This window comes from Elgaria multicarinata, chromosome 4, assembly GCF_023053635.1.
Source record: "Elgaria multicarinata webbii isolate HBS135686 ecotype San Diego chromosome 4, rElgMul1.1.pri, whole genome shotgun sequence".
Lineage (NCBI taxonomy): Eukaryota > Metazoa > Chordata > Lepidosauria > Squamata > Anguidae > Elgaria > Elgaria multicarinata.
Genome location: NC_086174.1, coordinates 93,212,596 through 93,227,442, shown reverse-complemented (window position 1 = coordinate 93,227,442; position 14,847 = coordinate 93,212,596). Strand labels below are relative to the sequence as shown.

The 14,847-nt window shown below is 40.3% G+C and overlaps 1 protein-coding gene across 1 annotated transcript in view; it reads left to right on the top strand.

Annotated features, from left to right (window-relative positions):
- The first annotated feature begins 315 nt into the window (after nucleotides 1–315).
- The window catches only part of LOC134397828 (coiled-coil domain-containing protein 162-like), a 56,464-nt gene continuing 41,932 nt past the window's right edge, over nucleotides 316–14,847 (top strand). The window contains exons 1-11 of the mRNA XM_063124804.1: nucleotides 316–395; nucleotides 1,663–1,792; nucleotides 3,760–3,952; nucleotides 4,723–4,850; nucleotides 5,310–5,510; nucleotides 5,948–6,069; nucleotides 7,538–7,766; nucleotides 9,301–9,503; nucleotides 10,736–10,894; nucleotides 12,676–12,766; nucleotides 13,719–13,859. Coding sequence (XP_062980874.1) covers nucleotides 337–395; nucleotides 1,663–1,792; nucleotides 3,760–3,952; nucleotides 4,723–4,850; nucleotides 5,310–5,510; nucleotides 5,948–6,069; nucleotides 7,538–7,766; nucleotides 9,301–9,503; nucleotides 10,736–10,894; nucleotides 12,676–12,766; nucleotides 13,719–13,859 — 1,656 coding nt within the window. The 5' untranslated portion in view covers nucleotides 316–336. The remainder of the gene's footprint in view (nucleotides 396–1,662; nucleotides 1,793–3,759; nucleotides 3,953–4,722; nucleotides 4,851–5,309; nucleotides 5,511–5,947; nucleotides 6,070–7,537; nucleotides 7,767–9,300; nucleotides 9,504–10,735; nucleotides 10,895–12,675; nucleotides 12,767–13,718; nucleotides 13,860–14,847) is intronic.

Sequence of the window (14,847 nt, the reverse complement as noted above, 5' to 3'; positions counted from 1 at the left end):
TTTGGGCTTTGCTTGTCCTTTGTCTTCCCTGGCTCCTCCCAAAGCACTCAGTAGCCTCCAAGCCAGGGGGTGGGGCTTCAGTTTGATTGAATGAGTGGAGCTCACAAAGGGAGCCCAAGGCTCTGTGGGCCAGGTGGGCATCCCCTGTGGGCCGGAGGTTGTCCTCTCACGATACAGAGACTCCTTTGTTTGTTATCCACATAACAATTAAAAATCAAAACATGTGTGTGGCTGTGTGTTGGACCATAATAACTAGTCCTAAAATATGGGCAGGAACAACAAACTATTGACGATGACGATGACGATAATCCTTCTGTCGTAATCGGTGATAGAGGCATGGATAATGCCAGCTTTAACAAGGGTTCCACTTTTCCAAGAAAGAAGAAAGACTCGAGGTGAAACTAATATTGCTAGTTCTCTGTGCTGTGCTTATTTTTCATGCTAAAATGTATATGTGGTCTATGTATTCATTAAAAAAATTGAAAATGCATATTGTAAAGTATATGGGTGTAATGTGCAACTTATTAACAGCAGAAGCTCTGGGTCCCTCACTGGTACGTTCTGCTCCCAACACTCTCCCTCTCTCTCTCTCTCTCTCTCTCTCTCTCTGTGTGTGTGTGTGTGTGTGTGTGTGTGTGTGTGTGTATATATATATATATATATATATATATATATATATATATATATATACATACATACATATATATGTGTGTGTGTGTGTGTGTTTCGAGTAAAAAGTATAGCTAATTTTAGGTCAATAGTTTGCAAACACTAATAAGTGATGCTTACGCTGGGGTCCTTATTGGCACTTTGTCCCATTCCTTTGCTGCCTCCCATTTGCTGTGCTGTGCGCAACAGTTGATGATCAAAGGACAGTCCCGCATAATCCTGTCTTCTGTGTGTGCCCTCTCCTGCTTTTTGCACTGCCTGCAGTAATCCTACACGCTATCATAGCCTCTTAAGTCGCCCTCGGCATACCATACAACAGATGAATGTAGGATTCCAGCATCATACACTTGATACCACAGACTGGGCCTCTGCATAATCTCTTTTCTATCTATTAGTGCAGTGCACGGCTTCTGTTTTTCTCTCTCTGCTTCTCCTCTTGTACTTGATAGACGTACAGGCACCAGTATTTGGACAGGCTTGGTCACGCTGAAGATCCTCTGTCTTTCCCCATTTACTGATTTATTTTATTTAAAATATTTATAGGCTGCCTTTACCTCTCACCCCTTCTTTCCTGGATCCCATTGTTTATCCTAGTCCACTGTTGGCTGTGCAGCAAAATTAAAGTTCAACCCTGCTTTAGCTGATGGGGGAAGATGGTTAGTGATGGAAGGAATGGGGCAGGAGGTGTGGCAGTGGAAAGCACTTGCCCTGCATATGCATTGCAAAAGTTAAGGACGCCTTCTTGACCAAACTGGGACATGCAGATCTTTAATGCTTTCGCCACACATGGGTGATTGCATTGACATGTGATGGCACACATGTTCCTTCGTCACTGGTAAATTCTACTGTGGTGCAGAGGTTTCTGCATAAGTGATTTCAATAGGGAGTTAACTTTGAGAAAGCAAATATAATGAGATTATTTAATTTAGATGTAGCTTAGACATCTCTTTGAGGAGCAGTGATTTAATTAAGTTTCTCCTCTTTGGAAATTAGTTACACAACAACCTTGCAGTTGCTGGGGTTAGATGAGGACTTGGAGGCCAGCAACAAGGACCTGACCATGAGGAAAGGAGCCTACTCAGGTCTACTTTGTTTGCGTCACTTGAGAATTAGAGAACTGCAGGTAAAAATATACATATCCTCAAAAGCGCATACATGAATTATATTATTCAAAGCTGTTAAGGCAGTATCAGTATGGAGGGGCCGTAGCTCAGTGGTAGAGCCCCTGTTTTGCATGCAGAAGGTCTCAAGTTCAGTCCGTGGTTTCTCCAGGACTGGGGGGAAATCCTTCCTGAAACCCTGGAGAGCCACTGCCAGTCAGTGTTGACAATACTGGAAGTATAATTTTTTAAAATTTTGTATACTTTTAATGTTTACCATTTTTAATTGTTGTAAACCGCCCAGAGAGCTTTGGCTGTGGGGCGGTATATAAATGTAATAAAATATATAAATAAATAAATATAAGGCAGCTTCCTGTGTCTTCGTTGTTGCTATTTGTTATTGCCGTTATTTATCATCATCATCATCATCGCCATCTTCTAATTTACTTATACCAGAGAATTTGCTTGGGAATCCTCAACTATTTCAGATCCGTTGAAAGAACCCTAACAATCAGCACCTCGGGTCTCGCATTGAGTGCTGGCCAACTGGTCTCCACTGCTGAAGATTCACGTTGGGTCAATGCAGCCAAAGGAGGTATTGGTGCCTTTGGTGGTCTTGCCTCACACTCTTACATGCATTATACACCAGCTGACTATAAGGTGAGGCATTGGATAACTTCATAAAATATTTTCATAGATGTACACTTAAATTAAAAAAGGATATAACACTAAATTCACAGCTTAGCTGTATTGATAACACACTGTATTTATCCAGGCTGATAAAGCATGGATTATAAATTCAGGTCTACGTGACTTATATGGAAGTGTTGTGTGTCTGATACAAAGCTGTTCTTTTTTTATCTGCCAGCAGGCAGATAACAGTGACTTGATTCACACATAACGACAACCCATTGGTTTATAAATCCATCTTCTGCTTTTATTGCACAACCCCTAATTGGCTCCTTTGTAGGTTGTAGAGTGTGATGTGTGAACCCAGCAGTTAACTCATGTTTTGTTGTTGGGTTAACAACTAGATTGCTTAGCCCCTAAACTCATTTTTTAAACTGATGGGTTGCTATTACATGGGAACAGGACCTGTCACTGATCTGATTCAAAGTATGGATAGTCATTTAAACATGGCTGGTTGTTGAATTATGTTTTTTGTGTTGTGTTGTGTGAACTCAACCATGCTAACAAACCATGGTTTGTTAACCATGAACAACCCAGAGTTCACAACCAAACAACAAACAATGGGTTCTCTTTATGGGTTGTTTGTGGTTAACAAACCCTGCATCATTATTTCAGCTGGGTTCATACAATACAGCAACCCCTGATTCAATGATGACCCATAATCAACCCATGCTCTAGGTTGTTGTGTTGTGTGAATGACATCACCGACTTGATTCATACATAATCCTAATCTGGATTATTTAACCCAGAGTTTGTCGCTGTACCAACAGTTTGTATGGCAGATGATCGAACAAACCATGATTTTTTTCAATCTCTGGGTTGTTTGGTTCCTTTTCTATTTTCCAGCTCGTTCCCTATATCCTAAACGCCTTTGTGGCACTGTAATAATGGCATGTAGAATGGCTGGGTTTGTTTGTTTTTTACTGCTCTTGCCTATTGCCTCTGTAGCCTGGCAAAATAAGCCATGAACAACCCACAGTTCTGGGTTCACATTATGGGTTCTAATTATGGAACATTCTCCCAAATTTCCAGAGGCTCATTGATCAACACGGGCAGAGTCATTCAGACCAATGGTCTTTCTACCACAAAGCACACCCTGTCTCCATTCCCAACGTCTCATTGTCAATCATGATTGAAGCTCCCCAGACCTACAGCATGTCAGACCACTCCATACTTTTGCAAACCCCTTGAAAATGCCCTCTTAATTCCTTATATAGAAAAGACATGGTTTTATTGAGTAATATATTTTGCAGCCAGCCTGGTTATTTATTTTCTTTTTTAAAAAAATCTGTCTGCACAGGTTCACAATGCACAATTTATGGAGTTTGCAGAGGTAGAAAATCATGATGATTTTTACACCACGGAAGATTTATACATCCACACACAGGATCAGCGAGGGGCATTTGTGATGTATGATATAGCTCTCCAAGACCTGAAAGAGCTAGAAAACCAGCTTTTGCTTGTGGCAACCCAGTACATCGAGGCAGAGAAGGGTAAGGTAGTTGGATACATGTTGGATGCATGTATCCAAGATGTATTTCCTGCTATAAAATGCAAGCTTTCTTATTCCCTTGACCCGGAGTCTCCAGTGTGATTCATCCAGGGTAAAGTGTGCTCCTTCAGTCAGGGTTTCAGACAGCTCAGTCCTGTCACGATCTTGCTGTTCTTCTATCAGCCAGCACTTCACTTTCCACCATGCTTGGAGTAATATATGTGAGCAGTATCCAGCGGTGTCATTCTGCAAACTCATATAGGTGAGCAGAACTCTGCTGAATGTTTTGCTTGGATAACTGTGATTGTGCAAATGTAACTTCAGCTGAATTCTCCTCTTGCACATAGTTCAGAACCTAGTTTCCACTAGTGTGATGTTATTTATGCTAGCAGAATGACACAGTTGGATATTGTCCTATATTTATGTATCATAAAACCGAGAAGTGTAGCGGATGCTGAGGAAAGTGTCCAGGGATGCTGTGCTGTCTGAAGATGCCATTTTGGGGACCAGATGTAGGTTCACAATTGCTTGAGAGCTCCCATAGTGCCTAATTAACTTTGGTGACCTCTGAAACCTATGTAAACTGCTGCTTTATTTTGAATTGTGTGAAGCAAGGCATTATTTTGCTAAATCACAACACAGAAGTAGGGGTGGGAGAGGAAAGGGAGCAGGCTCGTGTTTTAAACAGGCATCATTGACTGCAATTGTTTGTGGCCTCTTAGCTTGGTTGTTTCTGTGAAATGTCTGTTGTGCTGTCTTTTTCTTTCTGAGGCCACAAAGCATGCAGTGATTCCAGTAGTAGTAGCTGCTCAGAGTGGGCACATGCATCAGTAGATCGATCTGCAGTACTGCTTGACCTTTGGACTTGTGAAACAGCTTTCTTAGAAAATAAATGGCAGGTATAGAGATCCATACTTCATATATTTTTTTAAAAAAATTAAGAATCCGATAAGTACTGCAGTCAATTTTGTGTGTGTGTGTGTTGGATTGTACATACCATCCACACTTGCAAAGAACTTCCGTTAGCATCTCTGAATGGAATGATTTCATTGTTATAGTATAACAGAAAGGTACTGTGGGTGGGTGAACCCACTGAGCTGGATGGACATGTATGACTACAGCTTGGATCCTTGTTTTGAATTTTTTTTGAGACTTGGTGTGATATAGAGACCAAAAGTGTGAGCTATGGAGCAGAAAATTCTAGTGGGGAAAATGCTCCCTCAGCACAACCTCAGTATTTATTCTGACTGAGATAACTTCATTATTATCATATGAAATCAATATAAAACAAATTTAAAAGAATAGAGGAAAAGTAAACCTTTCTTTGCTATGTTTGTTTCAAATGGTTTTTTTTAAAGCTCCTGGATAGTTACTTCGAAGTCTACCAACATGCTCTAGATTCAGAGGAAAGATTTGCTCTGGCCCAAGTAATAACTGACATCATGTACAGACGCCCTCGATTTGATTTCCACCTTGGGTATTTTGTGAACATCTATAAAGATGAGTGTGCTTGCCTCAGGCTTCATCTACAGTTGGCGAGGGACATAGTAAACCAACAGGTACATACATTTTGAATTTGTGAATGGTATAACTAGTGTTCAGAACTCAAATGGTGCCTAGGTCAACTGTAGAACCAGTTCTCAAGGCAAGGCAAGCTCAATCACATGAAAATAAAATTTTAATTTGGGTAAGTGATATCCAAGTTTCATGCTAGAGCACCTGTATATAAACAGCAATGGTAAAATATGTACAATGCTTATTAAATGTTTCGTCTAAGTTTCCTAAATAGTGGGAGAAAGGAGAAAATGTACGTTTACTAGTTGGTGAATCTGGCAAACTCAGCTGACACAATTGTGTGAGCCTATCTGCCTGCAACACTATTGTAACTTCCCTGAAATGTTGATGTAACAGCATGTTCTAGAAAACTTCCAGCAGTCTTTGCAATTTATTTAACAAAATATTTATTTACAAAATATTTGTTTTATTTGACTTTCAGATCGATAACCAGCGTGAATATAACCATAGGATTTGGCGTGATGGTTGCAAAGGTGGCATCTATGAATTTGGTTTCCCCCCATATATAGTTCAAAAGCAATTAATTGCTTTGAATAACAGTCCGTGAGTAATGTTTGTCTCTCTGTAATATGATACATGTGTCCACCTTTACTGTCTCGTTTAATCAATATCTTATACAAACAAGTCCCACTCGGATCCCTTTGAATTAGGGGGTGTCTGTATGTGGGGAAAGCCCTGTGGTTTCTGTGGACCTGCGCCGTATCGATTAGATGATGCAGTCATAGCTTCATAGCCACCGTGGGGCTTTCCTGCAATGCTGTGTAATGAAAAGGTTGGGGATGTGTGATGTCGCTTCGGGGTCAACCCGGGGGCAGAACCTGGTGGAAGGTGACCAGCAATTGGTCACCTTCCACCAGGAAGAGGGCGGGAGTGGCTCCACCCCGGGAGAGGGAAAGCATGGGGTTGAAGAGAGAGGTGGCACCAACCCGGCGCCATGAAAATAGCCCCCTTCTCTAGTTAGAATAAGCTAATCATTGGGTGGCTGAATAGCTTTGTTAATCAGCTACAGTATCATATGCAGCATTACCATTCTAATGCTTAGCTTAGAATTAATTTTCTTACTTGCAGGCACATTAATAATATGCATGTAGACAATTTTTTGTATCACTTCATTATTTAATGAACCTTCAAGTTGGCCCAATTCAAACTATCATGACCATTTTGCTGTCTACAAGGTGAAGGGCATCTTAGAAGTGTGAGGTTTTTTTACTCTTCACTGGGGCTAGATCTACACGAGTGCTTTTTATCAGTATTGAAGTGCACTGATAACTGTTGGGGCACATTTCATATTCCATATGCCGCTTTTCTAGAGTTATTATTATTATTATTATTATTTATTTATATAGCACCATCAATGTACATGGTGCTGTACAGAGTAAAACAGTAAATAGCAAGACTCTGCCGCATAGGCTTACAATCTAATAAAATCCTAGTAAAACAATAAGGAGGGGAAGAGAATGCAAACAGGCACAGGGTAGGGTAAGCAGGCACAGGGTAGGGTAAAACTAACAGTATAAAGTCTGCACAACATCAAGTTTTAAAAGCTTTAGGAAAAAGAAAAGTTTTTAGTTGAGCTTTAAAAGCTGCGGTTGAACTTGTAGTTCTCAAATGTTCTGGAAGAGCGTTCCAGGCGTAAGGGGCAGCAGAAGAAAATGGACGGAGCCGAGCAAGGGAAGTAGAGGCCCTTGGGCAGGCGAGAAACATGGCATCAGAGTTATTTCCAGCTTTTTATTCTGTATTATGCCAAATACCACAACAGATGTCATTGTGTGTGCAACGAGGTATAAATGCACAAGAGGAATATAGAATTACCCTGATGGAATCATATTGATATGACACAAGATGTAGATCGGACCTAGGTTACATAGTTCATTTTCTTTATTCTGGCCTTAACTGGGAAGATGATGCTCTGAAAGCTTGTCCTGTCAATCTCTTTAAAAAGAAGAGCACTTTCTTCATGTCATGATCCTACCTTTTGGTAATTCTTTTTATCTTTCCCCCCGTTTTAAAGTACGACTTTGAAGAATATTTATTTATTGGAGTTCCACCCCTCCCTTGGCCTGGTATCTTTAATTCCTAAAGCTGTGGGTCATGTCCTCCAGGAGTTCCGGCAGATTTGCAAACCAAAGACAGCCAGTGAGGCAATTAATCTGGAGAAACATGTGCTTCAACTTGCGCTGGACACTTGGCTGACCTTGGAAAGTCCAGAGTCTTTTTATGGTTCTCAAATTCAGAAAGATGTACGTTTGTCTTCCATTTCCTGGTTTTTGTTTTCGTGATTTCTTATTTGTTTAAATAACGTGGACTGCAATATTATATATGCACTCTTACCTGGGAGTAAGTGCCACTGATCTCAATGGGTTGTCCTTCTGACTCCTATGCACAATTCTACAGTTGGTACTTCAACAAATCCATGACCTGCCGCCCTGTTGAAGGTCTACACAGTCATGTTGTTTATAATGAAGGACTGATCTGTTGATACAATACTCTGTGTATCTTAGTCTGGTTCCTTGTTTGGCAGAGTTGAATAAACATAAATGTTTAAGGAATTTGTATTTGTGAGCTAGGCAGGTGTTATATTTAGCACTCTGAAGAGGAGCTGATTGCTAAATAAATGTATTTAATATTCATGATGGTTACAGTAAAGAATACTTAAAGGGGCACTTCCTACATATAAGCCTTCCTGCTCTCTCAGATCACCTCAGGAGTCAATTGCATGAGCTGCCGCCATCCAGTTTGATTGTCAGAAACACATAATAGGGCCTTCCCTGCTGCTGAGCCTAGTTTGAGGTGGAATGCCCGGCCTTAGAACATCCATTTTGCTCTCTCCCTGAAGTCCTTCCAGTCAGAGTTGCAGCTGTATTTGTTCCCAAAGGCATTTGACCTGCTGGATATTTACTTAGATTTGCTTTTCTCCCTGCTTCCCTGCGGCTATTTTCATTGTATTATCTGCTGTCCCTGTCTCTCATTCCTTTTTGTTTGTTTTATTGACTATTTTTGATGTGCCTCTGAGGCAGAAAAGTAAGATACAAGTGTTTTTAATAAAACAAAAAGAAAATAATAGATCTTCCATTATGATAGGCTCTATTAAGAGTTGTTCAGAAGCATTCCCAGCACAAAAAAATTCAGCTGTTAAATTTTATGTTAAGTTATCTGTTTCGGAGGACTTTCAGATGGGGGGCGGGGCGGAAATCACATTTCCTTAACATTGCTCTGCTTCCTGCATTTAAAACAAGCAGAATTACATGGGAAGAGAGCAGCAACCATGGGCCCTGTAATGTAAAACCTCCCAGCCCATACAATTTAATGGAAATGCCTCTAGTGGGCATTTCACAGCACAACTTTGACTGCACATGGCAGAAAATCCTGACATATTTCAGAAGAATTGGGGTTTCTTAGGTTTATTTTTTATGGAAAAAAATGCAAAAGGGGACAGGAGATGTGCATGAGGCTCATGTTATTGTCAAAATGACCTGCAAACATCCATGAGTGGCCAGTTACAAGCATGCTATAAATTGTTTAAAAAAGCCCTTAGTCTTTAGTTTCACCAAAATAGTTCACATTTCCCCTCATAATGGGAATAGGAAGAAAACAAAATACAGGATGGGGAGAAAAATAGAGCCTACGTATACAATATTATTTGTTTGTTAGGGAAAAAATCTAACCTGCCTTTCAATAAAATATTCCAAATGTAGGAAATAACAACATAACTAAAAAAATAACTATCATAAAATCAATAAAACAAATAACTTTATTTTCATTGAATGCTGATAGTTATTCACAGGTGTTGTGGTTGAAGATCCTTCTCTTGTCAGAAGCATTGCTTTGTCTGCACTGAAATCAACAGCAGAGGAAGAACAGAAACAGAGCAAAGAAAAGCAGGGTTTTATTCTGAACGTCTTCTCAAGACTCCTTGAGCTTCTAACCCTTCGTCATCGATTGATAGAGGCAGCAGTAGAGAGTGCACAGCTGGGCAGGTTAGCAATGGGCACATAGGCTGGCAATGTAGGAAGTTCTGCTGATATCTCTGAGAAGAGGTATTGGCCCTGAACTAGGTTTCTGCTATGTCTTCATCTTTGGGGGTGTTTATTTATTACTGTATTTATATCCCACCTTTATTCCTCCAAGAAACCTAAGGCAGTTTACATAACCCTCCTCTTCTCCATTTTATCCTCGCAACAACCCTTTGAGTCAGGCTGAAAGCCAATGCAGAGTCTTCCGCTAAGAGCTTCACAGCCAAGTGGAGACTCTAAACTCAGATCTCCCAAGTTCCAGTCCAACACACTAACCACTACAGCACACTGTCTGTCACTGGCCACACTGGTTTTTATGTTGGTAAAAATACATATCCAACCTGCCAATAGTATTAGGACTCTTGTTGACATATAGATCTCTCCCTTCTCCAGTCCTTCCAAACCGCTATTGACTAGTGTGTCTTTTTTAATCTATTACACCCTCATATGGACTACATAATGGGAGTTGTAGTCCAACAGCCTCTGAAGGGCTACTGGTTCCTACCCCTGATCTGTACAGCATAGTAGTTGGTAAACAAAACTGATCCCAAAAATTGAAGTGTGTCTAAGAGTGCAATCCTAGGCATGTTTAGACAGGAAAAAAATCCTGCAACTCTGAGCAATTTCCAGGTAGCATGGGAATTGTAGGACTTTTTTCTGTCTAAGCATACCTAGAATTGCACCCTAACAAAGCAGGAGCTGCATTGTCTTTTGATGCTGCCAGTGTCTAAACAACTATTGCAAAGTTAATAGATCAAATGCATACTTAGTATAAAATTCATTATAACGGATCATATATTAGAATGGCCCCATTCAGACGACACTGTTAACCATGCTGGTTAAGGGTTTTTGGTTAATGGTGTTGACTGATACGTGTTTTCCTTCAGATGCCTCCATTAACTACATTGTGGTCGGCTTCACTAACCCTGTTCTAAATAGCCTAAATTGTGCAACTGCCAGGTCTCTTAGTGCAAGGGCTGATGGGATACAGGGCAGAGCATTCAGAGGACTCAGGTGCTCATCTAACTGCTTTGTGGTTAGCGTGTGGTTAAGGAAACTGGGAACCGGACAGGGTTAACGGTGTTGTGTGTGAGCATATGGCTTGTAGTTAGTGCTAACCACAGAGAAGCATGGGTTAAGCAACCCTCAGTGTCATCTGAACTGGCCCAATGTGTTTTTTTTTCTTTTTCTTTTAGACTGTACAAAGAATTTGCGGGAGAAATGGGCTTTGATGAGTTCCATTTGTATTTAAGACCTGTGTACTTTGAATTTGCAACTCACAAAGAGACAGCAGACCAGCCCTCCCCAATATTCATTACTTCTCTTTTAGAGCACCACGACAATAGTGTGGATAGGTAAGCCACAGCTTTCTGGGTAGTTCAGTAAACATCTCCTTGTTGATCCAACACTAAACGTAACATGTCAAGATCCAAAAGATTGGGCAATGATTACAATTCGGTATAGAGCAGCTGCTCCTTGATAAACATTTAATATTGTTCTTATTTCTAAACATTTGGACACTGACGTAAACTGATACTGAAGGCTTTGTAGCTGTTTTATATTTCACCTTTTCAAAATTAATTACTTTAAAATTAAAAGTTAGTATAATAGTTTCACCAGGGGAAGCAATTAGAGGAAGTTCAGATAAGGTGTGGAATTTTCTCTGTCAGGTTGAATGGGCCTAGTGTATTTCAAGGATCCCTAGGCACCAATATTTATTAACGCAGATAGCTGAAAGTTCATTCCAGTTTAGCTGGAGCATGAAAGACTTAAGCGGCCATCCTGACCTTTTAAGTTATGCTCAAGAGAGTAGGGTATTGATGCTCCATATGCATACAAATGCAATGGAGGCCAAGTACATAGAGTTACTGGCACTTTGCCCAGGCAATCTCTCTTGCAGTCCTCTGCTGTTGCAACAGCTACACGGGGGCCAAGTCTGCTCTTTGGCCATGCTCTGTGTATTCCCAACATATCAGACCATGTCATGGCAACCCAGAACTTTCCACCCGTCCTTGTCAGAATCCAATGACGCAATCCTCTGCCCCCACCCCCACCCCACATGCCAGGAGCAGAAACAAGGCCGTACATCGGGAACTTTGATTTCTAGATGCCAGGCATGGAAAAGTAAAAAGCCTCTGCAATTGTGACTGCAAGATGGCAGGCTGACGAGCCACCCAGCCTTTGGTGAATGGCAAGTCACATGCCATGCTGTATGAATGCCTCTTCCCTGCAACAGTCTCTGGCATTGACCATAGGCTCACTGATGCCTGCCCTGCTTGGTGGATTCCAAGGTGTAGCGTAGATGCTGCCTTGCTGTGCCAGTGAAGTGTAACTTGGCCTTCCTGTTCTCCTTTAGAGATAGAAACCTGGAAGTTCAGTCCACATACTGGACTAATTTAGGACCTAAGCATAGTGGTTCACTTACTCTTTACTGATTTTATCCAGGTGGTAAAATTGTATCTTACTTTGGAATATTAGTTTAATTGAACAAATGAATTTTGTATAGATTTATTTGGAACCCACATCACAAATGAACTTGGAATGATCCTTCCTGGCTCTCTTTATTCACATAGAGCCTTCCCAACCTGGCAGCCTCCAGATGTGTTAAACTATATTGGGCCATGCTCGTTGGGGATGATGAGAATTGTATCCAACATGGAAGCCGCCAGATTGGTGAAGCCTGCTTTATTATTTTTTATTATTATCTTAGTTTATTATTTTCATTTGGCCAGTTTATACATACTGTACATACATAAATAGTAGGATTTTTTATTTATCACTATTATACTTCAGGGATCTGCAGCATCATTCAGAAATAGATAATTTAAAAACGATACAAAGAGATATGTCAAACCTAAAATTTCCTGCTTTGTAAGGGACAGCCCACATTTGTCCTTTACTTTTTATTGACTGCTTTTATATGCTGGGCTGGTCAGCATTTGGGAGTGTGTCCAATGTTTCCTTTCCTTAAGTGGTATGCCTGGAGAAATATTTTGCATAAAGAATGAATGAAGGTTACATTTCTTTGTAATCAAGAAGAAAGCAGCACTTTTTCATTTTAATTTCTAAGTTCAGGTTTAGTTTCTATGCTTGCATTTTAGTTTTTTAGTGATTTAGAAATATTTCTCTCTTGCAGATACATTCCATCCAACTTAATGTTAACCATCCAGGATATTGACAATCAAATTGGAAAGTTTAGCTTTCGCACAAGAGAGAGCATTCTTCAGGTGACTGAATTATTTGTCTTACAGTCAGTCTCAACCCTGTAAAATGAATATATTTTACTACTGCCCCCCCCCATACCACTTCCCAGAATTTTTGTTTTGTGTTTAACCAGCAGTATTTTGGATTCTTTTTAACTGCAACTTGAAAATGTCAGCCAATTACTATAAACAAGGTTGACAGTAGGAAAAATTCTAACTATATGGCATTTGCATTTTGAGCAATGCCCATAAAGCATGGATCCAGTTTATTAATTAATTATTAACATTTATATACCATTTATTATTAACATTTATATACTGCCTTATTGGCTAAAAAGCCATGAAGACAGTGTACAATGATTTAAAACAATAACAATAACTCCTTTTCCTTTTGTGTCATGTCTTTATTAGATTGTAAGCCTGAGGGCAGGGACTGTCTTTGCTAAGTGTAAGCCGCTCCGAGAGCCTTTTTTGGCTGAGGAGCGGGGTATAAGTATGATAAATAAATAAATAAATAACATCTCAACACAGTTTAAAAACATACAAGTGACCTAGAAAGTCTGTTATAGAACAGCCTTCCCTAACCTAGCTCCATGCTGTCTGGGGCTGATGGGAGTTGTAGTCCAACGTATCTGGAGGGTGCCAGATTGGGGAAGTCCATTGGTTGTTCTGAATCCTTTGAAAAACCACCTGCTGCTCAGGGAAGCAATATACTTTAACAGCAGTAGTCTGGGGAAGAAACCAAATCCAAATATATCTTTAAGCCAACATTTCAGCCCTGAAGTTACCTCTTCTTCTGCATTTCCACCAGAACGTTTACCTCTTTCTTTCATTTCCTTCTCACATGTGGCATCTTGCTTTATTGTGATGTATTTATGGCTTAGTATATCTGATTGCAAGGGAATCTAAAGAAATATACATCTAGATCAGGAATAAGATTGCTAATCTTTTTTTTTTTTTAATCTTCTTCCCTCAGCTCTTATTGACGCAGTATGGACTGGAAAACTTGCAGATTACTCTTGCCTGTCAAGTCACTCATAAAAACACTCTCCTTGTTGCTGTTCAGCAGGCTGCATTTTGCCCTGTGATGCAGCCCACACGAACGGTGGACGTAAAGGTTAGGTTTCTCTCCCTCCCCCTCCCCACCAAAGGCCAAGCTGTGTGTTGCATAGAGCTTTGTGTAGCTTTTGCTGAATATTGAATATTAACAAAACAGAACAGAAAATACATCGTGAAAACAAAAAGCCCCATCCATTGCTTATATAAGATTATCGTCATTTTCCATCATATCGTTCATTTAAAAAAAAAGAAAAAGGGAGAGAGTTATACAAAGGTTTCAAGAAAAGCAGACCAGATATCGATATATTTATCCACTTGCAAGTTGTGTCTATATAACACCCGTTCAAAAGTTGATAATATTATTAGGTCCTCGATCCATTGCACTATGAGAGGTGTGGATTTGTCCTTCCAATGTGATAGTATAAGTCTTTTAGTTGTCATAAAGGCTCTGAAGATCCATCTGCACTGACCATGTGTTAGCTTCCAAGAAGCCGGTAGGTAATTTAGGAGGACATGGACATTGTTCCATATTATACATTGTTTCAGTACAAAGTTCATCCTTATTGTTACCTCCTCCCCAAAAGGGCCAACTAAGGGGCATTGCCAAAACATATGAGTTAAAGAAGCATTAGATGCATTACATCTCCAACAATTATGCAAGGTAGACAAACTCTTCTTGAAAAGGCATTGTGGAGTCCAATAGACTCAAAACAAAACTTTTTGCTGAATAAGATGTAACCTGAGATCCATAGAAGCAGAGATATAGATGTTAGAGCAACTTTTAAAATGAAAAGCAGCCACTAGAGGCTGCAGCCGTAAGTGGAGAAGGTGCGCTGTGTATGTTTGCGGGCGCAACCCCCCTCATCCTGCTAGCACATAGGCAGGTTTGTGTCTCTCTTCTCCTGTGGAAGGAACACTATTGAGAGAGGCAATTTTTGAGAAGAAAAATAACCAGCATGGACAGGGTTATACCCCACCCCCATCTGGCCATCTCTGCCTCTGATTAGAGCAAGGGTGCAGGACCAATGGCCTCTTGGGATTCCTCC